The 26,762-nt window shown below is 49.3% G+C and overlaps 1 protein-coding gene across 1 annotated transcript in view; it reads right to left on the bottom strand.

Annotated features, from left to right (window-relative positions):
* Positions 1 to 20,870: 20,870 nt before the first annotated feature.
* CCDC190 (coiled-coil domain containing 190) overlaps positions 20,871 to 26,762 on the bottom strand; it is a 43,311-nt gene continuing 37,419 nt past the window's right edge. Inside the window, exons 2-5 of the mRNA XM_069479256.1 lie at positions 25,944 to 26,142; positions 25,086 to 25,088; positions 21,803 to 21,926; positions 20,871 to 21,516 (exon numbers count right to left, since the gene is read on the bottom strand). Of these exons, the coding sequence (XP_069335357.1) occupies positions 20,871 to 21,516; positions 21,803 to 21,926; positions 25,086 to 25,088; positions 25,944 to 26,142 (972 nt within the window). The remainder of the gene's footprint in view (positions 21,517 to 21,802; positions 21,927 to 25,085; positions 25,089 to 25,943; positions 26,143 to 26,762) is intronic.

Below are 26,762 nucleotides of genomic sequence, written 5' to 3'. Positions count from 1 at the left end.
TGCGGTGGGCCGTTCTGTGCACCCTGTCCCTGGGCTCCACCTCCCAGCAGCACAAGCAAAAATGTCCCTGGACATGGGCCAGCATCCCCCGGGGGGACTCCGGCGTTCCCCCAGCCGGCAGCCCTGGCCCAGACACCCTGGAAGACCCCAGTCCGTGTGCCCCGGTGTCTCAGGGACGAGACAGCACAAATCAGGGTCCCTGCAGCTCTCTGCTGCGGCCCCTCTGTGCAAAGGCTCCAGTGAAAGGTCCCGAAAGCCCGGGACTGCCTGGCCCCAAACCCCAGGCTCTTCCCACAACACGGCCTCGAGCTCCCCGAGAAAGAACTCTGCGTGTGTAGACGCCAATGACAACAAATTAAACTTGGGCAGCAATGTTAGAAAGCTGGGGACAGGGAGCTTCTACCATTCTTTTCCAAAATAAAGTCGTTAAAATCCATTCAAAGGACACAATTTCCTGGAAGTGGAGAGGCTGAGTGGGACCTCAATCTCCAGTGGGTGGACGCCAGCCCCTGCGTCTGTTTGGGATTTTCTCTGCCAGAGGAGACCAGATTCCACCTCCCTCTCTGGGCCCCTGGGTGATGCCGCCCCCCCCAGACAGCTCCCAGGGGACTTCTGGGTCCCCAGGTGGCTCAAGAACAGAAGCCGTCAGCTACGTCTTCACTGGGGAGCTCACCCTACATTCTGCTGGCTTCGCTGCCAACTCCCCTCCTCGTCCAGGGCTCCCCAACCATCCCATGCTGCCACGTGGTGACCCTGGGCCCCGGGGCAGCTGGGCAGGGACGGAGGCTCTGCACCAACCCCTCTGAGCCCCAGCAGGCTCCACCTAGGCCCGTGGAATGCAGCCCCAATGGGACTCCAGAGCTCCCGGCCACGGCTCCCTCCCCTGCAAGGGGGGCTCAGTCCAGACACTCGGCTCCTGCTGGGGTGGGGTCTGTGTCCCAGCCCCTCAGGCACCTCTACAGCTCAGAGTGTGCCCAGCTGGGGCACAGGGGAGATGGCAGCCCCAGGCAGCAGCCCCGAAGCTGGGTCACCACCCACAGCGCGCAAGGCACTGACATGTCCCTTCTGCAAGCACAGCCCGTCAGCCTCAAGTAGCAGGCGCAGTGCCCAGAATGGGGGCTTCCTCCCCGTTTGGAGGGCCCTGGGAGGACAGGCTCTAGGGGACTCAAAACCCAGCCACAGTATCTCAAGAAACATCATCATTCTATTCATCAATTAAATAAGGGGAGCAATGAGATCCCTTAAACAACGTCAATGGTTGCAAATTCTTGGAGGTTGCAAAAAGGGTTTGAGCATTTTCCCTCCTACTTGCACAGAGATTCTCCCTGGTGCCAACTATGAAAAACACGAATAGATGATTGTTGAAAGGTCGGTCATAATCTGACACAGCCACAAAGCAACTCAAGGTTCCCTCCCGTTCAGACACCATCTGGAACCCTGAGCTGCTGCTCTGAGGGGTTTTAGGCACTTTTTTGTCTTCCAACGTACTCTGCATGAACCTGTAATGAAACATTAAAATAAATGTGTGTGTGCGTGTATTTATCTCCAAATAGCCCAATTCTAACACTCGAATGCAGGCCCGTCTGTGTTCAGATAAAAGTCAAGGGTTGACTGGAGACCAAGACTATGAAACAGCTGCAAGACATTAAAGAACTGAATAAATGGATAATAAATTTAACCAAGGAGGTGCAAGATTTGTACACTGAAAACTACACAACGTCGCTGAAAGAAATTAAGAAATACCTAAATAAATGGAAACACTAAATATTTTCTCCCATTCTGTAGGTTTTCTGTTTGCTCTCGTGACAGTTTCTTTGTGCAGAAGCTTTTTAATTTAATCAGGTCCCATTTATTTATTTATTTATTTGTTGTTGTTGCTGTGATTGCCTTTGGGGTCTTCTTCATAAATTCTTTGACTAGGCCAATGTCTATAAGAGTCTTTCCCACATTTTCTTCTAGAATTCTAATAGTTTCACTCCTAACGTTTAAGTCTGTTATCCACCGTGATTTGATTTTTGTGAGAGGTGAAAGCTGTGGGTCCTGTTTCAGTCTTCTACATGTGGCTATCCAGTTTTCCCAGCACCATTTATTGAATAAGGATTCTTTTCCCCAGAGTATGTTTTTGTCTGCTTTGTCAAAGACTAGATGGCTATGTGAGGCTGGTTTTATATCTGGATTCTCAATTCTGTTCCACTGGTCTGTGTCCCTGTTCTTGTGTCAATACCAAGCTGTTTTAATAACCACAGCCTTGTAGTATAGTTTGAAGTCAGGTAAATTAATACCTCCCATTTTGTTCTTATTGCTTAAGATTGCTTTTGCTAAACCAGACAGCTGTCACCTTAACGTAGTTTGGTTGCATTTTTCCCAGGGCTGGAGATGCTGACATCACCTCTGCTGCCTCTCCTTCCTACTCAAGCAAACTTCCTTTTTCCTGTCAGCACCTGTCTGCACGGGACCCGTCAATCTTTGTTTATCCGTTTTGTGTCTTCCCTGCCGCCAGGAGGTTAACTCTGCGAAGAGGGACTGAGTTTAGCATTCAGTGTGTATTAATGGAGGAAGGGAATGAATGATTGAATGAATGAATGCCTTCCTGCCTCCTCTGCACAGCTGCACGTCCTCCCAAGTTGCACTTTGTAGAACCTTTCTTGGTTGCTGGCTTCACCTGCTCAAGAACGTTCAGTAGCTCCCTATTTCCCCAGGATGAAGTTGAACTGTCTTCCTGTACGTGGGCTCCCGCTGCAGGCTCTGGAGGCTTCTGGGCTTGGCTTTCCGGCCTCCCAAAGCTGCCCTCCTGCCGCCCGTCCGCAGACACCCCAAGCCTGCCCAGTGGTTCCGAGGAAGCCCCAATATACGCATGCCCACCTGCTTCTGGTCCCGGGCTGCTGGGTCCCTCTGCCTGGGCCACACACCCTTCCCCACCTCCCCCGCCTGCTCCCAGCCCTCCTGAATGCTCCGACCTTTTCTTGCTGCTGTGATGGTGATATGCACTCGTATAATTTCCGGAATGAACTAACGCTTATCCAAATACCTCATTATAGCAGCCTCCCTGCACGCCCCCCCTCCCCCAAGAAAGAAAACAATCCCAGGGCTCTCTCCTGGCCCATCCTTTCCTGGCGCGCCCTTTGCCCTCTGCTCTCTGCCCTCTGCCCTCTCCCTCTCCCTCTCCCCTCTTCCTCTTCTTTGAATTACAGACTCAGAGTTGGGAAGGACCTTGGCACCAGGTACAACCCTCACACCTCCGGATGCACATAGAACAGCCATTGTAAATTCCAGAAAGTTCTGAGAGACAGAATTAAAAGTGAAGTAAATTTGAAACTTTTACCTCCGTAGAATTAAAATCCAATAGAGCGTCACTGCGGACTTAGGGGATTTTAATGAGATGTTTACAGAACAGCACTGTGCATGTGAGTTCTATTTCAAAGGGTTTGAAAATACTCAAGTTCGACTACTTACGTGTGTCTTAGTTCAGGAGGCTGGAACAGAGCCCCACGGACCGGGCAGGTTAAAGAACACACATTTGTTCTCTCCCATTCTGGAGGCTGGAAGTCCAGATCCAGGGGTCTCAGGGCTGGTTCCTCCTGAGGACTCTCTCCTGGGCGTGTAGACGCCGTCTTCTCCGTGTGTCCTCACGGGGTCGTCCCTCTGTCCTCTGTGTGTGTCCGTGTCCCCATCTCCTCTGCTTATAAGGACACCAGTCCTGTTGGGTCAGGGCCCACCCTAGTGCCTCAGTTTACCTTAATCACCTCTCTAAAGGCCCGTCTCCAAACCAGCCGCACTCTGAGGTCCTGGGGTCAGGATGTTTTGAGCTCCCAGTTTGTGGCACTTTGTCGTGGCCCCCCAGGGGACTCGCAACCGTTCCTGCCAAAGAGGAAATTGGTCTCTGAAGTCCCTGTGAGTTCCAGAACGGGAGACCAGGTGCAGGCTCTTGGCACCTCCCGCGGCCTCCACCTCACTGTGGGTCTTGGACTCCGGACGCATTGGGGGGACCAGGACGTGGCCCCGCCGCTGAGGGGTCCCTCTCTGCGTTGGCTGTCGGTCTGCTGGCGTCAGAGGACGGGGGTCGCGGCGCCAGCACCACATTCCCGACTCCCGGAAGCCTCAGCTCCTCCCGGATGGGGCCCCGACGTGGCTGTGGATTGGGAGGTGCCCTCAGCGTCGCAGGGGGCTGGTTCCGTGTTCTGGCTCTGGTGTGTCCTGCGTCCTGCCCTGCAGCCTGGGCACAGCCGTGGGGGGCGCACCCTGGGGCTGCAGGACACGGAGGTCCCCGTGTGTTCTATCGGGTCTGTCTGCTTCTGAATTGCGTCATGGTACACCCGGGCTGAGGGTCCCTCGGCGACACTGGGGGGCTTCTATGTGCCCCCCGTGCCCTGCCGACCTGCACTGTATCCCCCGAGAGACCCCCAACCCTCCCAGGGTGTGACCGCCTCACCGGTCCCCTGGCTTTTGGAGATCCTCTCCCGAACCCACCTCCCGTCCCGGCTTGGGCGCGAGGGCTCCTTCCTGCGAGTGGACGCTGAGAAGCCCGGCGTTTCGGGCAGCAGATCCGGCTTCTCCGCTTGCGGGATGTGTGGGCGTCTTCCGGGAGAAGCTCGGTTTCTGGTTCCTTCCTGGGTCCTTCCCGTCCCCAGCTGAGGGAGATGAGGGCGCGCGGACACGTGCGTTTACCCCGGGCAGATATCATTCACCTGCCGGTTTTATCTCACGTGTATTAAAACATCCTGATTACGGCTGCACCTCGGACGGTCCCCCAATTAGGGTGGCAGCTCCGCGCGCCGTGGAGAGCATCAGAGACGAGGTCCGGACACAGAGCGCACACACACGCGCACACACACGCACACGCGCACACACACGCGCGCACACACACGCACACGCGCACACACGCGCACACGCGCACACACACGCGTGCACACCACGTACACACAGGCCCGGGACGCGGGGCGCCTGAGAGATGAAACGGTCTCCAGCCCACAAGGTCACCGGTGGCAATGACGTGCCCATTACGGGCGCAATCCATCACTCGAGTGATGGCAATTTAGAGTCCGGGTTTCATGCGAGCGCGTTGAGTCATTAGCAGCAGTTTGTCAACTGATCCAAGGGGACAGGGGGGACGCACGATTTAGCAGGCGACCCGCGACCTCCGCGGAGCAAGGGGCCTGCCTCGGGGGCACAACCGAGGGGCACCACGAGTCCGGCGCCCTTGACTCATGAACAATTATGACGCTTAACAGCCTGGCTGTCATTCCAGAAGGGCCAAAAACAAACAAACAAACAAACAAACAAACAAGGCGTGGGGGAGGGGGGGAGAAAGCAAGCCCAGCGCGTCGTGAGCAATGAAACATCAGTATCGGTTCCAGACCCGGCTTTGGGAGCACGCAGCCGGGTCCCTGTGCACACAACTGCCAAGAGCGAACGTTCTACAGGCTGGAGCTCGTTGCCAGGCAACCTAACAGGAGCCATTTGCGGGGTGGGGGGACGGGGGGGGCACGGGGTGGGGGACGACAGGCCGTCCTCACTGGCCTGGACACCAAACGGAATGAAAAGGGACTGTCCCAGGGTCCTGTCCCTGCAGGCCGGGAACAGCCGTGTCCTTAACCCTCTCGCTGCCGGGCCAGATGCAGCAGAGTGAGGACCCGGCCACCGCTGACCACACGGGGACGGCGGGAATGTCGGCAGTGACAGAAAGGGAACACCTCAGCAGGGGGTGGGGACACAAAAGCACAATCCCCTATTTTGTCAAAATCTCTAGTTAAAAAAAAAAAAAGAAAGAAAAGGAAAGAATTTGGCTCACTTCTTGCTCTCGGAGTCCGGCAGGAAACCCACTTGGCGCAGGCGCCGGCTGGGACCCTCGGAGATGCCCACGGGTCCTCGTGAGCAGCTCGGGTGCAGAGACACCGACACTTCATGTTAAACAGGGGTTACGCTTCCCCCCAGTTTTCAGCTGGGAGGACACAGTTTTGCATTAAAAAAATGCATGATATGGATTTAGCGACGGCTTGACCACCCGAGTGCAGCCGCCTCCGATGCTTTTGGGGGCGAAACATTGTGCGCAGGTGAATGTTCCTCCGTGGAGGGTTAGAATTACTGACGGCAGGAGAAAGCTCACCTTTAGCTGACAGGTGGATGTCATGAAACACACGCACAACTGATGGGCATCGCTGTCCCTGAATCAAAAACAACTGGCCTTTTGTGGTCATTGAATGTACTTGAGCACGAGATTCTCCCTCTCATTTGATCCTTTGTCAACTCTTTTGGGGCTGTGGGTGCCTGTTCCCCAGCAGCTGAAACCCTAGATCCCATCCGCAGGCTCCAGGGGAGGCTCCTTCCTGCCTCTTCCAGCTCTGGGGGCTCCAGGCGTCCCTGGGCTTGTGGCCGCGTCACTCCAGTCTCTGCCTCCGTCTCCACCTGGCTTCTCCTCTGCGTCTGTGTCTCCTCTGCTGTCTCTTAGGAGGACACCTGTCATCGGGTTTAGGGACCTCCCTAATCCAGGTTGGTCTCATTTTAGCTAATAACATCTGCAAAGACCCTCTTTCCAAATAAGATCCCATTCCCAGGTTGGAGGTGGACGTATCTTTTGGGGGGTCCCCGTTTCATGCACCTGCTTATGTGGGGTTGTCAGGGGGGCTTGGAGCATTTATTAACTCTCCCTGCAGTGACGACCCCACCCCCCATGCTTCTAGCTCCTCTCTCCCGAGGACACCCGGTCCTGCCCTTGGGTGCCCAGAGGGATGCGGCTCCCGGCTCCCAGCCCCTTCCCCAAAACCTGCTCCGAACAACCACCCGGAGCCCAGAGGGCCTCACCTGGGCTCCTGCACAGCAATGTAATTTCCTTTTTTTAAGTTTTTTTTTTTTTTTTTTTTTTAATTTACTGTAGTAAGAACACTTAACATGAGATCTAAGCTCTTAACAGATAGTTTTAATTTAATCGACACATTGTAGCTATTCATGGTACGGAGTGAGGCCTGGATACACGTCGGTAATTAGCACAGTCTTGCCAAGGGGAGGTGCCGCCTTGTGCAGCACAGACCTACAGAGTTTATTGGTCTGGATGGGCTGAACTTTTACACCCATCGAACCTCGACTCCGCCTCCCCCAGCCCCAGCACCCAGCGCCTATTTTCCGTCTCCCTGAATCTGACGACTTAGGGGCGTCGTAGGAGCAGAATTGCAGAGAATTTGTCCTTCTGCGACTGGCTTCTCTCACCGAGCACCACGTCCCTGAAGGTCCATCCACGTCAAAGTAGGTTTCATGATCTCCTTCCTTTTCATGGCTGCGTAATATTCCCTTGTGTGGATGGACCTCATTCTGTGTATACTCTCATTAAACTCAGGTGAGTTTAATTTCTCCACCTGGACGACATCCAGTCCTGGCCGGGGCCCCTGTCTTTTTTGTCTTTCTCATAGCTTTGCAAAATGCTGTTTTATTTCAAATTTGCAAATTAAAGACTGCCTTAAAAAAGTGCCTTTGACACCTGCACCTTTGACGAACACAAGGGCGTGTGAGCCTGCGTTACTGGGACGCTCGGCAGAGGGACAGGACACAGACCTTCCCCACAGTCCGAGACGTTCCTCCGCGCGGCTCCAAGCGGGCGGCGTTTTCCCGCCTTGTCTGTTTTTGCTTCTGCTTTTGACTTTAACTCGCGTTGGTGTATTTGGTGTGTGGTCGGAACTCCCTGTCTTTGTCCCTGATTCTATTATTTCGGTGCTTATTTTTCATTTCCGTTACTTTCCTCGAGTGCTGAAGTTTCATCCGTTGCCCCAAACTCCCCGAGCCGTCCCGTCCCGGCTGCCCCTGGAAGACGAAGGGACCCAGGGGTCGGGAGTCTCGGATGCTCCCCCAGGACCCGTGTTTGAAACAGACAAAATCATGTCATGCTCTCTGATGACGGGGGTGCCCCAAACCACTCGTAACCTGGCAACGGTGACAGATGGCTGGTCTCCCGGACGGGCTCGGTGGTTAGCATCACCTGCGACGGTCCCCTTCCGTCCCCTCCTGTCCTGGGCTGTGTCAGGTGGACCTCCCACCCGGCACTCCCTCAGCCGGGCGTTCCTGCTCTCTCAGGGGAGGGAGGGCGAATGTCTTTTCTTGAGTAAATTCTTTACGGGAGAATAAAAGACACAGAGAAAAGTATGTGCGGTTCTGTGAATTTCTTTTTTTAAATTTCAGCATATTACGAGGGTGCAAATGTTTAGGTTACATATATTGCCTTTGCCCCACCGGAGTCAGAGCTTCAAGCGTGTCCATCCCCCAGATGGTGCACACCACACCCATTAGGCGTGACTTTACCTGTCCCCTCCGCCTCCTCCCACCTGCCCGACACCCCATGAATGTTACTACTATAGGTGCAATGAGTGCTGATCAATGAGTATCAATTTGATGGCGAGTCCATGTGGTGCTTGTTTTTCCAATCTTGTGATACTTCTCTTAGTAGAATGGGCTCCAGCTCCACCCAGGATAAAGGAGAGGTGCTAGATCACCATTGTGTTTTGCGGCTGAGCAGTACTCCATGGTGTACATAGACCACATTTTATTAATCCACTCATGCATTGATGGGCACTTGGGTTGTTTCCACATCTTTGCAATTGTGAATTGTGCTGCTGTAAACATTCTAGTGCAGATGTCTTATCTATAGAATGTCTTTAATGCAAAATACATTAATTCATCCTTTTTTATGGCTGAGTAGTACTCCACGGCATACATAGACCACATTTTATTAATCCACTCATGGATGGGTGGGCACTTGGGTTGTTTTCACGTTCTTGCATAGGGTTTGCTGGGAGCTTAGGTTTTAGGTACAACTTCGTGCCCAAAGCAACGCGTGGCCACAGCCCGGATGGGGAGGAACAGCTTCAGCAGGTAAAAGGGGAGGGATTGGGGCATTCTGGGGAGCAAAACAACAGAATTTGAAATGTGTTCGGGGGCAGGTGTCGGTGAGTTTGGAGTCTGATGCTGGCGAGGACTTTTTCCAAAGGAAAAGGAGTCGAGGTCCCGAGGGGCAGAGTAGGTGACCCCTGTCCAGGGCTACTGGGCCATCTGGGCATCCTGCACGCGCCCCACACCACGTGCTACACGCGCAAAGACGTGTAGAGACTGCGCTACTACGCAGCAAAGACCATAGCAGAGACTGTGGTAACTGGGGAGAGAAGACAGCAGAGAAATGGGAGAAAAGAGACAATCTTGTAGCGTTTCTGCGTCACTTGGCTGCGTGACTTCCTGTGCAGCTATCTAGAGTTCAACATATGGAAGAAATCGGCTGGGCGCAGTGGCTCACGCCTGTAATCCTAGCACTCTGGGAGGCCGAGGTGGGCGGATCGTTTGAGCTCAGGAGTTCGAGACCAGCCTGAGCAAGAGCGAGACCCCATCTCTACTAAAAAAAAAATAGAAAGAAATTATATGGACAGCTAAAAATATATATAGAAAAAATTAGCCGGGCATGGTGGTGCATGCCTGTAGTCCCAACTACTCGGGAGGCTGAGACAGGAGGATCCCTTGAGCTCAGGAGTTTGAGGTTGCTGTGAGCTAGGCTGACGCCACGGCACTCACTCTAGCCTGGGCAACAGAGTGAGACTCTGTCTCAAAAAAAAAAAAAAAAAAAAAAAAAAAAAAAAAAAAACAACAACATATGGAAGAAATCACTTGTCATGAGGTTCATTGAGGCAATTTGCCATATTTGGAGGAAAATTTACTTAAGCATGTTTTCTGCCAGAGAGCAGTCTATGAGTCATTTCTTCTTGCAAATTTAAAAAGTTTACAATAGTGGCCAGCCGTCCTGCCTTCGTTTGAAATTCTCTTCTTTCCTTTTGTGCCTCCCTAAAATCTTTAAGTCTTGTGTCCCCGCACTTGGCCGCTGCGCTGGACTCTGGCTACCGACACGTCAGTGGCAGGCGTGTTCCCAGGACCAGCTCAGAGCCTGGCTTTCTCCAAGCCCCGGTGCCTTGTGCCTTCTGTGGGTTTCTCATCCCAACAAGGTTCAGGACGTTTTTTCGCCTGCTGCCGCTTGGCCTTTGCCATTGCCCCTTGCTCTGGAACTTCTCTAGGCCCTTGCAAACCTTGTCCTAGGGAGAGTCCTGCCCTTATCGCAGACGTGTCTCAGCTGGAGAATCATCCTCCGCACACACCTGAGCGGAAACTGACGTCGGTAGTTCCAGAGCCTGGTTGCCGGTGACTCAGTGAAGACCAACACTCGTAGTGCCACGCGCTCCCAAACGTGACCCTTCCTCATTGTTTGCATGTTTGAAATTTCGAATAACCGATGCTAATGGTGTCCAGTCCTGGATCACCCTGCTGGCTTCCACGCCTCCTCTTGAGTGTGTTTCAATCTTCTGGCACTTTCCTGAGCCTGCTTTTTTGAGGTATGTGCTATAATACCTTCGCTACTTCCAGTTAGTGTCACCTGAACATTCACTATTAATGCTTTAATTTTTTTGTGTGCTGATCTTTCTTTCAGATCTGTCTCCACCTTCCGTAATCATCCAGCACGGCCGTTCCACAGACTTTAAGGAGCAGCTGTGAATGTGTTTGATGGACTCTCTGTAGCTTTGAGGGTGGGGCCTTTCTCCCCCTGTTCAGATCCTTGGAATCCAGCCGCTCTTGCTTGTCCCGTAACGACTGAGCCGGAGCCGGGCAAGCTCAGGGTACGTTACCAGCTCTTGAGGGATCCGGGATTTTACTGAAGCCAAAAGTGCCAAGGGAGGGTTGAGACTCTGTTTTCTACACAGAGGAAACAAGGTAATGACAGAATATTAGTTTCTGAAGGGGCTCTTGGCTTTCTTAATAAGAAGGGACCTGGGAAAGAGCTAAACAAGAAAATTCCTTTGAGGGCTTGTGCTATTGGTGGTTGTCAGGTTTCAGAGAAGTAGAATAGTAGATTTAAATAGTTCACGTGTCTCTTGCAGAGAATCTCAGCACGACTTGCCTTTTTCCTTGAATCAGACTCATGGTGTGTTTCTAATGAAAGGCCCACTGGGCTCTGACTTCCTACCTACGGATTTTTTGTCTAATATCCATTTATATGTTGGAGACATTTAGTTCACAGGTTTTCTCAACTGGGAGCTGAGTGGTACTAAAAATAAGATGGAAACAGCTCTTCTGAGCTCTCTTTGCGATAAGACTCATTCCTCTTTTGGTTGGGAGGTGAGCGAGAGTCCTTGGTTGGTATTTATAAAATGCTTACAACAGTATCTGCTATATAGGAGCTATGGCTATATTAGTGTTTATTAAAATAAATTAAAAATAAATAAACAATGAGTTGCTGAGAGCCATAATATTGAGTCTAAGGCTATTTACCTGACCTTCCCCAGGGGAGGTTATGAGCTTCTCATTTAACTACATGAGAGACAAAATGGGAGAGCTGTTTTAAGGCTAACAGACTTCTGTACTGCTGACCAGAGAAAGAAAGCAATAGACTTGTTTTATTCGGGGCACAGGCTAAACGTGGACTATCTCATTTGCATTGGTATTTTCCATTCCTGACTTAAATAGATAAAATTAAGATGAAAATAAATTGATATTAAAATGATACTATATAAGTCAATATAATATATTAATATATAATTATATAATGTATATTATGATTATACTTACAATAATTATTTAAAATAAATTAAAATTAAGATTACAGAGAACAAATGTTCTTAACATAAATTATCAGTAATTAAAATAAATCATTGAAAATTATAAAATACTGAAGCAATTCTACGGTGGTTAACACATCACTGAAGACCAAGCAGTGCGTTTATATGGAATAAAATAGTTAAAAGCCACAAACGTAAGTGTTGTGTAGAATGGGATTTCCACTTCAGGGACAGACCTTACCAGAGCGATGGGACCGGGCTGAGCATCTCTCTGGGAGCTCTCAGCTCCGGCCTTCCCTGGTCACTAAAGCTTCTGCGTGAAGCTAGTCGCAGTGGGAATGGGACCTCTGGGACCACCTCCCCTTCCCAGTCATTTCCTAGGTAAAGGCGTGGTACAACTTCTAATATAAAACACTAGAAGATTCTGGGGAATAGAAGCTTTCTTTTCTGTTCCAGGTTCCTATCACATCATGGACACACAATACATGTTGAACTGAGGAGATCTCCGGTTTCAAGAGAAATTGAGAGAATGTGCTTGGGATGGTGTCTTGCACAGGAAAATGACTCAGTCAATATCTGATGCATCAAGACCCTCACGGCACCTCTCTCTGCGTCCCCTGGGCCGGTACTCCAGTGCGGTGTGCCGGGGGCAGTGGCGGCCGACCTGACGTATCCAATTCTGCCTCTTTAATCTGGGCGCTTCTGGTGCCCATCATGCTATGGGTGAATAAGAAATATGTCTTCGTTACAAAAATGCATTCACTTTGGGTTCATAAAAGAGGAATTTTAGGTTTGAGAAATAAAGATAGCAGGTCTTGATGTAAATTACAAATTTTAGGGGTTTTTAAATTTATTAATTCTTCACCTTTACTTTACCCTACCAATTCCAGGAAGGCACAGCATGCTGGGAATTTCTTTGGCCGTTTTGTTCTGGCCACACGGTGTTTTCTGAGGCGACATTGCCTCGGCAGGTTCCACCAGGTTCAACGTGAGCATCTTAGCACCTGCTGTCTTACCTGAGCCAGACCTGCCTCCCTCACGTTGGCTGCCCGGCCCTGAGAAACACAGAGACGTGGGACCTTGAAAACACCCAGTGAGAACTGTCTTTCGTTTAGAAAGTATTTCCCAAAGTATGTTCTGCAGGAATCTAGTTTGCGAGATGTTCGTGGGTGATAATAAAAGCAAGCAAGCATGGAAGAAAGAAAGAAAAAAAGAAAGAGGGAGAGGGAGAGGCAAGGGGAGAGGGAGGAAGAGGAGGCAGGAGGAGGGAAGAGAGAAAGGTGGGAGAAGATAAAGGAAAGAAAGAAGGAAGGGAGGGAGGAAAATTTCTAGGGGAATTTCTCTGCTGTGGAACTTGTCAAGATCTTTGCCATCCTAATACAACGTGAAAATGGGTGGATCCCTAGGAAAGGGATAGAGGATGCGGTATCCCAAATGTATTTAAAGCAGGCCCTGTTTTTGAGGGCATCCTGAGGCAAGAGCGCTCTGTGAAAACACTCTGGGAACTGCTGTCCACCTCTCAAGAAAAACGAAAAGGTAAAGGCTTCTGTGTATCTTCATTGTGGTTGTTGTAATGCTCTTCCTTTTTGACAAGGCTTAGAAAAAGGATTGGAAAGAAATATGTTAACTTGTTAACAGTGTCGCCTCTTGGTGTTGAAACTATGTATATATTTTTAACCTCCTGGAGCTTTTTTTGTACTTTCCAAATAGCTACCATTAACATGCATTACTTACTAAATCATAAAATAGTTAAACAAAAATTATGTCTGTACGACCTTGACTAAACTACCAAAAATATCGCTAGTGGTGACTCAGCTTTCTTCCTTTGCTCAGCTGAGCTATTTTTTGGTGAATTCTTTCACAGTGACACCTCACAATGGAGGAGAAGTGGTGGTAGGTGTTACAGTCTCAGAATCATCCTCGTTACAGTAATCTAAGAGCAGCTACTAACAGTCATGTCCCGTGAGAAACAAGCCTACTTGTCAAGCCTTCCTCGTACCACGTGAGAGAGGTCACAGTGCTCTACGCGGGCTTGTATGTTGGCGTGCCCGTCTTCGCCACCTGTCTTAGCAGCTCCGTGTCTTTTTTTTTTTTTTTTAGCGAATGGTATTAACATGCAGGAAGTCACATCCAGACGTGCAGTGTCTGTCTGCAGGATGGAAACAACTATTTTTGCTGTGTCTGTTTCTTAGGAATGGGGTATCTTTCCCAGAAGTCCTTGACAGACCCCCCCTTGTGTCTAATCGGCAAGGACTGAGTCACGCGCCCTTTCCCAGACAAGTCACTGGCAGGCAAGACAGAGTTACCACGACTGACTTCGTCCACTCACTTGGGGTACAATGGATGCCAGCGAGTAGCCAGCAATTGTGGCTGCAATATCAGTTTTAATTGAGTTTGGTCTGGGGTCTGTTCGTTACACTGCATGGCAAGCTTGAGATCAGGCGCTCTGAGATCTGTCTTCACACCCTAAGTCTCTAGAACAGTGCTTGGCTTTAGCGATTTTTGATGCTGTTGTTGCACTTTTGGGTGGAAGCGAACAAGGCAGTGTCATGTTTTGGGGGGAGAACAGGGTCTGTGGAGCTAGACAGAAATAGGCTCGATCCCGGCTCCGTGCTCACTGCCTGTTCAGGGGTCAGCTGGACTTCTGAAGTTGAAACCTTTAGACTTCAGATTTCTCATTTGTCAAATGAAGAAAAGACTTCCTCCCGAGAACACATATGACCATATGTAAAGCAGCGGAAACAGGCACGAATATTTCTGCAGCTTCACACTATTTCTGCCATTTTGGCCCCACAATATTTTTGTGTGAGGCCGATGCCACATTTGTGTGTGCACGTGTGCGCGCTTGTGAGTGTGTGTACGTGGTAATACACAGGCATACACATGCGTGGTAAGGGTCCTTCCCATGTGGCAAGGAAAACGGAGGAAAAAAAGTGTTGTGCCTGCTCTTGCCATCTGGAATTTACAGTATTTTTGCTAACTATTTGACACGTGTGAGATAAAAAGCTGATTTTAATCTAGTTTGTACTCCAGGAAAGTGTTTCTAAAGTGTGCTTTGTGGATTGTCACTGTCCCCAGAGATGATTTGTGGACAAAGTGTTCCCGGTCATATCGTTCGGGGGGATTCAGCACGATGTCATTTTCCCCCTGACGTTCACAGTGACAGTAACATATTCAAGACAGAGAAGTCCCATGGTAGAGCAATTTGTTTTCCTTGTTTAACTGAGGTTTTCCCAAACTTATTTTAACCCAAACTCTTTGTTTCCAATAGCACTTAGTGATATCTCTTGGAATGCCCTTTGGAGAATTATGTTAGTCTAATAACTAACTTCCGGGCCCTCCAGATGACTTACTTTTGGGTCTATTGATTGCACAGGTCAGATGCAAACTAGAGATGAGACACCTCGATGGTGACTTTGCCCTTTTCGCCTCGAGGGGGCAGCGTGGGCTTACACGGGGCGAGCAAGCTCAGCCCCAAACCCAAATTCACTGGCGAGAAATTCACTGAAACAGGCGTTTCATCTTCTGGTTGTTTGGAAGAAGCCACTTTACACCTCTGGACTGAGGTCGAACGAGTTAACCCCTAAAACTCTACGAACTCCAATATCCTACGGGAAAGCTCCAAAGCTAGTATAAGCAATATGGTTATTTATTGCTAAATACAGTTTTGGTTTTTGGTGATATTGAGGATTAAATGGCAAAGTACGAGTGAGCTGTGGAACCACCAAGGGCTTCTGATCGTCCTGGACCAGCGTACAAGGTCCTGAGTGTGAATGACTTTCCATCTCTGGAGGGTTCGCTGTGGAGGAAAGGAAAAGCAGGCACAGGGTTTGCTGTTGCTGTTTGTGTGTGTGTGTTTTTGATAATGAAAGACTCTCCCTCGGGAATCAATTGTTACAATTTGAGAAAAAGCTGCTCATCTTCCTGCTGCGCGGATAATCAGGGAAAAGTCTTGATGTGAGAACTGGGGTTCCCGTTGAGTCTTTGATACAGGGGTCGGTTTACTCTTCAGTCGTGACAGCAGGAGTTAGTGCCTCAGCCACAGGGACGAGGGTGGGAGCAGCTCACAGCCGTCAGCTCGTCCGTTTACGAGAACCCTGCTGGGTTTGGTGAGGATGGGTCAGACCTGGGAGATGACACGCTCTTAAGTTCCCAGAGATTCCTAGAGTAGCCCTACCTTTCTGCCCATTACTTTTAATTTTCTTCCTGTATACCGTGTCAGATGTCTTCCTTTTTATTCCAAATCTCGTTAATCTCATTTTTCTTTAATTTTTAGGACCCAAGTTGTACTTAATTTTCCCTGTATTTTCAGATGGAGCTGGATAAAGGCACCGCCAAGAATTCTGATCAAAATTTGCTGAAGTCTAAACGATGTATTAGGGCCACTCCTCACCCTTGGTTTCCTGAGACGTGGTCGCCTCCCGCCAGCGTGCTGAGAGCCCCCGCGCTGTCGGTGGGAGTGTGTGGAGCAGCCGCTGCCCGAGACCTTGGGGGCAGTTTCCTTTCACGGCCGTTTTTAAGAAGCGTGTGGTGGGTCTGAGTGTGTGTGCGAGCGTGTGCCCCTAAGGAGAAAGAGGGGAAGATGCTCTGAGGAAGACACCATTTAAATATGAACTCTTGCGCGTATTCTGCAAAATTATACCCACTTTTATTTAATGGTATCAAAATAAGGATTGGAATCACTAATGATTGTGCCTATATCTGCTGGAGCCCAGGGGAGGCTCCGAGGGAGGCGGGCGGGGACTGGGCGATGCCCGCGCTTACCTGGCCTGGCAGTCCTGGCTTTTGTCCTTTGGTTCTGGACACCTGGTCTACGCCTTTGTCTCCCTTCTTTCACCGCACTCTGAGCAAGCAGTCCTCAGCAGGAATGTTCAAAAATTTTTCCAGTGGTGAATTGCACAATTAGGTATCTTTGCGTCTAGCTTGCATACATTTTCTCTTTATCACGCATTTTTGAAATAATATTTTACTAACAGTAATTTTGAGTTGGGAGGGTCCATGCTAGTATCCAGTTTGATTCCAACCAAAATGTAAGTCGTTTTGGAGTCTTTGTCTGTATATTTATACGTGTTTTCTTTTTACCGGGAAGGTTTCCTCATTGGCCAATTTCACAGAACAACTTTAGTGGAGTTCAACTTGAGCCGTTAAAAATAATTTAGCTCATTAAATTAAATTCCATTTATAATTATATAATTTCTAACTGATTGATGCCTACTATTCATATTAGGACACATAACAGCAGCATGTTCATAATAATGGTGGGAAGATGGGAAAGTCAGGGTATAGTTCCTATTACACCTGATTGAGTAAAACATTTTTACCTATAAATGTCAAGAGGGCCACACCCCAAGCCACACAGGAGACAAGGACCATCTAATAAACACCCGTATTCCTCATAGTCAGTGTGACTTGGCACAGTGCCTCACTATGTAGGGTTAGGTTGAGAAATTTCAACTTACTGAGGTACGAACGTGGACTGGTTATCTTTTCTCCTCCAATAACTGCTACCAACTTGGCTTAATGTTACCTCAGTCTGATCCAATAACTTCCAGATACATTTTTGTTTTAAAAGTTTTATTTCTGGTATATATTCATTTAACCACATTGTTATCACTTACGGTTCTTGTTCCGTTTGGAGGCTTCCTCGCTGCCTGAGGGGAGCTTCTGTCCTACTGCAGGTGCCTCGGGCAGGGGTGCGGGGCCTGGCTGCGCCATCTCCCTCCTCCCGTCCTCCGCGGCCACACGCCTGTCCCCGCAGGTGTGCACGCAGGTGAGGGAATGTGCTGGCTCGTGCGACAGTGCACACATCTCTGGCTTCTGTTTTTGGCCACGGTGCCAGCTCTGGCTGTCGGCGGTGATGTCGGGCTGCCGACGTCTGTGGGGACTGGCCCGAAGCTCCCACCCTGGTGCTCTGGGTGGGTCGCAACGCCCTCCGCATGGGCCCTTCTGTCCTGCCTTCCAGGCCATTCCACCCTCAGAGGAGCTGGTCCTGCCAGCGCTACTGGTGACAACTTCACCTCACCCCCCACACTGAGGACCGTGGGGACCTTCAGGGTGCCCTACGGTGGCCTCCAGAACCTTGGGACCCTGGGTGAGGACTGGTCCCCACCTCTCAGAGTTTCCGGATGTTTCTATCTCCAGGTGAAACATGGATTCTCTCCCCGCCGAATGGGTTCAGGTAACAAAGTTAAAGCCTCTTTGATGGAGATGGAGAAGAGATCATCGCTCCCCAACACATCTGGGAATAAATGAATAAATAAGTGAGTGTAACAAAAAATGTCTTTTTTCGTAAAATTGAATTATGAAACTTTTTTCCTTTTTACCATTTGTTATTCATTTTAATGTTGAAGATTTTTATTTATAGAGTTGAAAAGTAGTTCATAACTGACAGTGAGGCCAAAACATCATCCTCCGTGCTCTCCGAGAGAGAAAGACAGGACCGAAGGCAGTGCCTGGTCCTTTGTTCCTCATCCATATCGTGGCATGGAGAGCCGTTTCACTTATTGTGAGCCTCGGTTTCCTTTTCTGTGAAATGGGGGCAACTATCTCACTGAATTCCTATCTCAGGGGGTCTGGAGAAGACTTCATGCAATGGCACGGGTTTGCGGTTCCAGCCTCAGCACTGTTGACGTGTTGGGCTTGCTAATTCTTTGTTTTGGAGGGCGTCCAGGTATTGTAGGATCTATGATCTCTACCTACTCCAGTCTAGCAGCAACCCCCTCGCCTCAGCTGTGACAATCGAGACTGTCCCTGGACATTTCCAGATGTCGTTTGGAGCAGGGGGCTTGTTCGCTCCCGGTCTCTGCTGCAAGTGAGTGACGTTAGCTTCGTTGAGTACAAGCCAGCCTCGAGCTCCGTGTGCTCTGTGAGGATTGAGGATTGAAGCTGTTCTGTAGAATTTAATGAGTTAGTCAAGACAGGCCCCATGTAGCAGCTTCCTCTTTGATTGTGTTAGGTTGTACTCATCAGAGTATTGGACCCACTGTGTAGAAGAGGGAAAATGTATTAGACTAAATGATAAAAATATAAAACCTATGTGTTTAGAAGGTTTGCAAATGTACAATTTTGTGGCAATAACTACAATATGATTTGAAATAGAATGTGGTAAATATGGGATTTAGAAGCACAGACATCTGGGTCTATCAGATACACGAAGATACGAGCAAGATAACCAGGAGGGCAGAACACTCACGCCTTGTAACGGCAGGGGCCAGGTGCGCTCGGCCTGCTCGCTGATGCCTGGGGGTGGCCGTCCTCCTGCGGTGGCCGGTACAGAGAAGAGACCAACTAGAACTGGGATAAATCATCCTGAAAACTCCCCCTCGAAGGAGGACTATGATGGAGACAGACAAGGCTTGTGGAGAAGACAAGGAGACAACAAGGAGAAAGAACATATCGCAATGAGCTGGGGTGTCCCCATTCCTGCCGTCCCCAGTCGTGGCTGGTGGCACTAAATCGTAAGTTAGTTTTCTCGTCCATGGCCTGCCCTCCCTTGCTGGTTGGCTTCATGTAGGAAACATTGGAGGGGGCAGATTTCTTGTGCTCTTTTCACTATCAAGTATTGTCTCCCCGTTGAAGACCGAGGCTGGGCTGATAAAACTAATTCTCCCATGATTGACTCAAGTTTCTGTCTTCAGACAGGGGGTTAGCGTGCTGTGACGGAAAGAGCACGACCAAGGGAATGGAACAGACCAGGGCTCGGGTTCTGGGCTGCCGTTTGTTAGCACGTTACCACCGCTCTGCCCTCAATGTCCTTGTCTCTAAAACGGGGATTCAGGGAGCATTTCGCAGAGTTGCTGTGAGGGCGACTGGCGTTGTGTGCAAAGCACCGGATGGATGGGAAGAGGCACTGAGCAATGGGCGCCATTTTGGATTGTTACTTATAAACACGAGGAATCTTAAATGCGAATTAAGTTACATGTTATTATATTAAATTAATTTTTAATTAATAAGTTAAATGTGAATGAATCTTCATTTCTGGCCATTTGTAATGTTAGTAGTTTGGGCCCTTTATCATTGCCAATTGAAATAATCTTGTTTCTTCAAAATGTCCCAGGCTGGGTCACATCAAACGTTGATGCCGGATATGAAACAGGCCCTGAGGTTCATTCTTCTAGAATTCAGATTTGCTACTGGGCTGAAGACTTGAATTTACCCACTAGAAGATGCCTGATTTCTTTAAGATGTTGGACTTAGAGGTACAAGCCGGTTTTCCTAATAGAGTCAGGATAAATCATCAAATAATGAAGAGGGCTGATGATTTTATTCTATGCTTCATTAGGGGGACAAGAGGTCTAAAACGCATTAACAATGAGACAGTGTTTCCTGATGACCTATGACACTACTTATTTTTAGTGCGATGTTTGGACCAGCTGGATGGGAAACAGTCTGCTGGGTTCTCTTCGTTTTGCAGCCCACGTCGTAGCGACTGCTTGAAATAACAGCTTGTTAAAGATGCTCATTGCTTCTCATTTTACAGTGAGGTAGGTATTGAAAGAGTCTGATGTGAATTTGACAGAGCATTGGGAGATAAATAAAAATGTTTGAAATCCTGTGATTCCAGAGCACATGAAAGGAAACAGATTGTCGATTGCCCTTTTATTGGGATCCAAAAAATCTGCTATGAGCAGGTTGAAAGTGGGAATAAGAAAACTAAAATGGAGCCGCCTGGGAATGGAGGGAGGGAGGGAGGGGTTTCCACAGAGGGCACAGATGCGGCAGAGAGCAGGATTGCTTCATAAATCACGTTATGATACATAGTTACAGTTGAGTTCCTGTTCCTACCACCACCATGTAGTAAACTAAAACGGAGAACAGCTAGGCCGTCCTACCAGCAGGTGGCACCATGAGAATCGTCTACAGAAAACGGGAGGCAATGAAAGCAGGACTCTTATTTTCCCTTCAAGAAAAGTCCAGTTATCAATGTATAGTCTTATTTCTGATGGCATTATAAACACAAGTGTGTCACTTAAAACATTTTCAGAAGATTTGTTTCTCATCTCATTTTTCATATATTAGCATTGTTCATTCAGAGAGTTTTTTTTCTGTAAAAGGAAAAAAAAAACCACACACATACCAAAAAAACAAAAACAAACAAACAAACAAACAAACAAAAAACCAAAACAAAAAAAAACCTTGGGAGTTTAGAATAAAATTGTCATACGATTCTGTTTGTTTGTGTTTTTCCCTCTGAATTGCTGGCTATAGTCATTGAGGAGCACATCTCCTCAGTGACAGTGGTGTGTGTTGTCGTCAGGCCGTGTCAAACGGTTAGACAGGAAGGAACTCAGGAGGCTGTGTTCACACCCCGCTCCTGCCCTGGGCTGTGTTCACACCCCGCTCCTGCCCTGGGCTGTGTTCACACCCGCTCCTGCCCTGGGCTGTGTTCACACCCGCTCCTTCCCTGGGCGGTGAGGACCTGCCGTGCCCGAATATCTCCCCAACACTGAGCAGCCTCTCAGACTCGGGGGGGACCCTATGCCGGACATAGTGGGCGTTTCTGGCCTTTGCAAACAACTCTAAGAAGGTTGGCTTTGTGGCCTCGCCCTCGAAGCTTCCTGCACATTCCACGGGGCTTGGGGGGGTTTGTCCCTCAGCATTGCCACCTGGCTTTAGGTTGGCATCTTGTGATCTGGTCCCATCGGCTTGGGGCCGTCTGCTCTCTCCGGCTGGGCTGGAACCGGGGCCTTGTTTCACGGTGTTGGTGGAAACATCCTGATCTTGACGTAGGACAGAGAGGCCCTTCTTGGAGTCTCTGCTCTTTGGTGCCTTCACAGAGTCTTTCTCCTGGGCTTGTGGTTTCTCTCCTGTGAAGAAGGCAGCTCTGTCATTCAGAGACGACGGCGGCTCTTTCCTCCTCGTGGGGTCTCTGAGGCCAGAGTGATGTGCGGGAGGCATCGGAGACTTGGGTTTATATGTTTTGGGGGTCACGCTGGTTCCTGATGCTCTGGGAAAAGAGGTAAAAAGAAGAAAAAACTCTGAAGACCGATGAAAATGCTCCTATTTAGACCTTTCAAATTATTAGGCCACGGCCCCCTTCAGGTGGGCGTCAGCGGGGGTGATAGAGTGGGTGGGAGTGGGGTGGGGGTAGAAATGGGGGTGACAACGTGGGGAAATGTCTCTGCTTCAGGAGGGAGGCGGCATTTTCTCAGGAGGAGAAGAACAGTTTAAAGAGGTCAGTTGGGAAGAAAAATTCGATGTCGTGCCCGTGAGTTTAGTGAGCGTGTCCTTACCTGGTTTGATCGGCCTGCGGGACTCTGTGCTTCTGTCTCCCTTGCGGTGAGAACACGCGAACATCTTCCGCTCTCTTCTGACTTCCATTCCCAAAATAAGAGGAGAACTTCTTCTTCATGACATCTACGTTGAGTTAATTAGTAAATGTTATAGGTTGAACTGTGTCCTTTTCCTGTGGGCCTAAGCCCAGTCCCTCGAAGCGTGACCTGACTCGGACAGAGGCCGTTACAGAGATAACTGAGTTAAAATGAAGTCAACAGGGTGGCTCCTAACCCAATATGACTGATGACCTCGTAAGAAAAAGAAATTTGAGCACAGGGACGCACACACACAGGGAGACTCCCACGGGAAGGGGCCCAAGGAGAAGATGGCCAGGGACAGGCCCAGCAGAGAGACCCCTCCCTCCTGCCGACCTTGGAGTCTGGACTTCTCGAATCCAGAATTGTGGGACAATCAGTTGCTGTTTCTTAATAAGTTGCTGTTATTACTCAGCTTGTAAGACTTTGTCACGGCAGCGCTAGAAAACGAACACAGCAAGAGAAGCAGCAGCAGAAGGCTGGAACGGGGCTTTCAGAGAACCAGGGTGTGAGCATCCTCGGTCCAGGCTGTGCGTTAGGCTGACGTGCCGTGACAGATGCAAACAGGAAAATTCAAAGCAGTTTCCCTGTTTACCTAGGACGTGTTAAAGGGGATTTAGAAACATCAAGATCAGAGGTTTAAACTGGTCAGGCCCATGGATGTTTTGTTTGAATATTTTAATTGGCCGGCACAGTGTTTTCAAACACAAAATAACTGGGTGTGAGGATACTGTCTCATTAGCCACACGGATGTGAGCTCTTGCCCGCCTGCGGCGCGAGTTTGTGACAGCCAGCCATGACCAAGTGGACCCTTTCACCTGCTGAGTTGATGTTTGAGCATCCTGTAGTCACAGCTGCTACGGAAGAGCTTTCAAGACATCTCCCAAGTTGGCCGTTTAGGCTTGAAAGTCTTGCGCTGATTTGCGTTAATGGAAGCGAGTTCCTTAAATCTACATTTCCGTTAGGAGGCGCCAGGCAGAGGGAATAGAACCAGATAAAGATCCCAGGATTCACCTTAAACTCCTAACACTTTTTCATTTGATCACTTCTTTGTGAAGCAGTCAGGACAAAAGATAGTCCTTCACGGACCCCTCTTTTTTTGTTGTTCTCCTCAGGGAGTTGGGGGGTCTTTTCTATGTAAGTAGGTCCCCTCTTCCCTGTAAACTCAGGGATTTTGAGCTACTTCTCCCAGCAAGCCACTCTTCTGCAGTGTAGACTTGTGGGGCCAAGAGTCTCAGAAATTAGCTTCTCTTCTCTCGGAAACTCACTCTCTCCCAGTGTTCTGTCTATGAAGCCAGGGCCACCCGTACCCGCCCGGTTACCCGCGTTAGCAGGTGTGTTTAAGTGCCCACTCTGTGCCAGGAAGTTCACTCTTGACCCTGATTTTCTTTATTCTTGGCCATATCATTGTCCATCAAACACTGACAATTCTACTTTCTAAATACCTTGAGATGCTGGTCTTCTCGTTTTCTTCACCTGACCGGTGTGCTCGTTCAGGCCTTGAAACCACGGCCCGGCCTTTGCAATCCTCTCAGGTCTGCTCTGCAGCCTGAGCTCTGTCTTACCTTCAACACCACAACGAGAGTGGCCTTTCTAGCAGCTGGGCACATCATCCCCCCGCTCCCAAACCCGGCAGGGGGAGCTCTAAACTCTGTCGCCGAGACCTGTGAAACTATTTACAGTGGCGACATTGTCTGTTCTGCTTTGTCTCTGACAGCTGCAGGGACACCTTTCCATCCTCTGTCCTCACGTGCCACCTCCCGCAGTACGGAGCGATGGTGGCACGCCGTGCTCACTTATGTGCCTTTCCACATGCTGCTCCCTCCGCCAGGAGTGGCCCCTTCCACGTCCCTCCCTGACAGCTCCCTCTGCCTTCTCCCTCTCTCCCCTCCTCCAGGGAGATTCTGCTCCCCGCTGCCTCTTTTGGGAGATCTTAGTTAAGGGCTTTGATAGACAGATTAACATTCCTGTGCTCCTGTCTTACTTTGCAAATAACTCTAATCTAGCAATTAACAGTTTTGATCATAATTTTTTGTAAGCAGAGCTACCCTCCAATTCAAATACGAGCATCTCGAGGGTAGAGAGCATGTGTTTTCATATTTGCATTCCAGCCTCTATCCTGAATAGCTGTAATAGTGTTTTGCAAAGTCTGGTCTGCAGAACACCTGTCTCAGAATAACCTACCTTAGGATAATCAGTTAAAAATGTGGGCTTTTGGGCCTAATTTGTAACCTCGTGATCCAAATCTCTAAGATAAGAACAGGCAAGATGCATCATAAACAACCCACGGACTGGCATATCATTAAATCTCAATAACAATTTCATTAAATGAGGCCGGGCGCGGCGGCTCACGCCCGTGATCCCAGCACTCTGGGAGGCCGAGGCGGGAGGATCGCTTGAGGTCAGGAGTTTGAGACCAGCCTGAGCAAGAGTGAGACCCCGTCTGTACTAAAAATAGAAAAAATGATTTGGACAGCTAAAAAATATGTATATATAAAAAGTTAGCCGGGCATGGTGGCACATGCCTGTAGTCCCAGCTACTCGAGAGGCTGAGGCAGGAGGATCGCTTGAGCCCAGGAGTTGGAGGTTGCTGTGAGCTAGGCTGACGCCACGACACTCACTCTAGCCAGAGTGACAGAGTGAGACTCTGTCTCAAAAAAAAAAAACAAACCAATTTCATTAAATGAATCACGGAAAAATATTGCTGAGCACAGTGCCTAATATATACTGACACTCAATAATTATTGTTTCCTTCCTTTTCTTCTAATTTTACTGTCAAGAAGTCTGAGCCTTAGAGAGGATAGGACTTTCCCAAGTACATGAAGACGGAGGCCCCCGAGTCACAGTTTTCCTGCCGGCCGGTTCGGCCTCTTCCCACCTCCTGTGGCCGAGGGAAGCTCTGGATTCAGCAAGGACACCCACTGACCTACGGCCTGACCTTTTGTGTGTCCTCCTGAGCGTAGGCGTCTGGGATTCAGTGTCATTTTTGAGAATTAAAGTGGGAATCCACCAAATGGCTTCTAATATCCTTTTCTAGTAGGTGAGCTCTCGCTCTACGTTGGTTTAACCGTTTTTCGTAGAGAGGGAATTGAAAGCAGAGCTCAGTTTCTTGTTCAGAGTCATCTTTCACACCCAAAGCTGGAGGTTGGAAATAATTCTCAGGCTGGATGTTTGGATATTACTCCTGCCTTTGGTGTCCACATACCAGCTGTGTAGACCTGAAAGATTTTACATTCGATCACAGCACCTGGCTTTCCTCCTGGCCACACCCCCTCATTTTCAGAGCTCCTGAGTTCTGGCTCCTGCCTTCAGTAAGAAGGGACGTGGTCTGGAAGAGCCGAGATACTCCTATTCGGTACCAAATTTTGAAGTAATATTAAAATCTAATTATTCTAATGATGAACTAAGGAGAACTGGTTTCTACAAACTATGACTGGGACAATTTTCAACAAAAGAGTAGAAGAGTTTCAATTCTGTGACGATTTTTAAGTGACTGATGAGAGAACACTTAACACTTGTTTTGTGTCTAGGTACAATCCCGAGTGATCACCGACATAACTTCACGAGGCAGGTAATATCATTTCCATTTGATGTTCGAGGAAACGGAAATACTAATCCCAGGAAGTTTTTTTCTTTCTTTTTTAACTTTCCTCCCACAAAGTGAGTGAGGACAGTGGCTTGCACATTATTAGCTGCTCAATAAGTTGTCGTTAGAGCCAAAGGAGAAAGACCAGCCATAAAAAAGGGTGAAACCAAATCATCCCAGACATAGTAAAAGAAAAGCAGAATGAAAAATAAAATAAGAAAGGGGAAAACTAGGGATTTAAGCCAGAAAGGGCAGATTTGGAAGCGGCAGTGACCAGAGGCCTGAGCAGTGTGGTGTCAGGGAGGCTCGTGAGCGGGCTGCTCCGGGGAGCCGTGGAATTGGGGAGGGGGCACACGGAGGGTGGGGCCGCCTCCGTCCACACTGGGATCCGAAGCTCCTGCTTTCCGGGCACCCAGGGTTCTGAAAGGGCCCCGCTCTGCCTCCGCAGCTACTGCTGCCCAGTCCCGCCAGCCTCACCCTGCTGCAGCCGCTGCAGGTCTTTCTGGAGCTGTCTCTGCTCCCGGCTCAGCAGTTTCACCCGGTAGAGGCGGATATCCTCCAGTCTCTGCAGTCGTTGGCGCAGTCTGGCTTCAGCCTGCTTGGCATTCTTCCTCTCCAAGTCAAAGTGCTTGCAGAGTGGTCCTCGGACCGTGGGCCTCTCCGTCCTCTTCATGATCTAGAGACAACGAAGCAAGATCCTCCCAGGCACCACGGTCAACCCGATCACGCAAGACCAGGACGCCGACCCCTGCCTGTTACTCAGAGCTCAGTGTTTGAAACCTGTGCATTTCTGAAACCACACCTTCCTCGTCAGATAAAGTCACGCTACGGGGAAATTTTGCCCTACGGTAAAATAAGTTTCCAGAGTGACATGGAAGGATTGGGGGTAGTCATTCTTCCGAGCCTCAGACTCCTTGCCAATAAAATAGGACAGACAACACAGCCCCAATCAGAGAGCTGTAGAGCTCAAGTGAGAAGTGCGTGGACAAGTCTTTGTGGAGAAAACAGTAACACCCTGCGTATATAAGGTGCTATTCACCCGATAAGAAAAGTCCATTGTACTGTTTCTTTAAGGCTCCGAAAGAGTCTGCTTAGAGGGCTGGAGGGGTTTTGGGGGGCTGAGGGCACAGCCATTCTGGAGCCCCTCGTTAATTACATTAATTCGCACAGACCTGAGTTCATACTTCTTGTATTCATTCCTACCATGTGCCAGATACTCTGCTAAAAGCTGAGGGTGGTGGTGAGTGAAACACGGTTCCCACTTTCAAGGGGTTTTCAGATTCGTGACTCTGGGGA

This window comes from Eulemur rufifrons, chromosome 8 (assembly GCF_041146395.1).
Source record: "Eulemur rufifrons isolate Redbay chromosome 8, OSU_ERuf_1, whole genome shotgun sequence".
NCBI lineage: Eukaryota > Metazoa > Chordata > Mammalia > Primates > Lemuridae > Eulemur > Eulemur rufifrons.
Note: the sequence above shows the minus strand (reverse complement) of the source record. Positions and strands in the feature narration are given on the sequence as shown.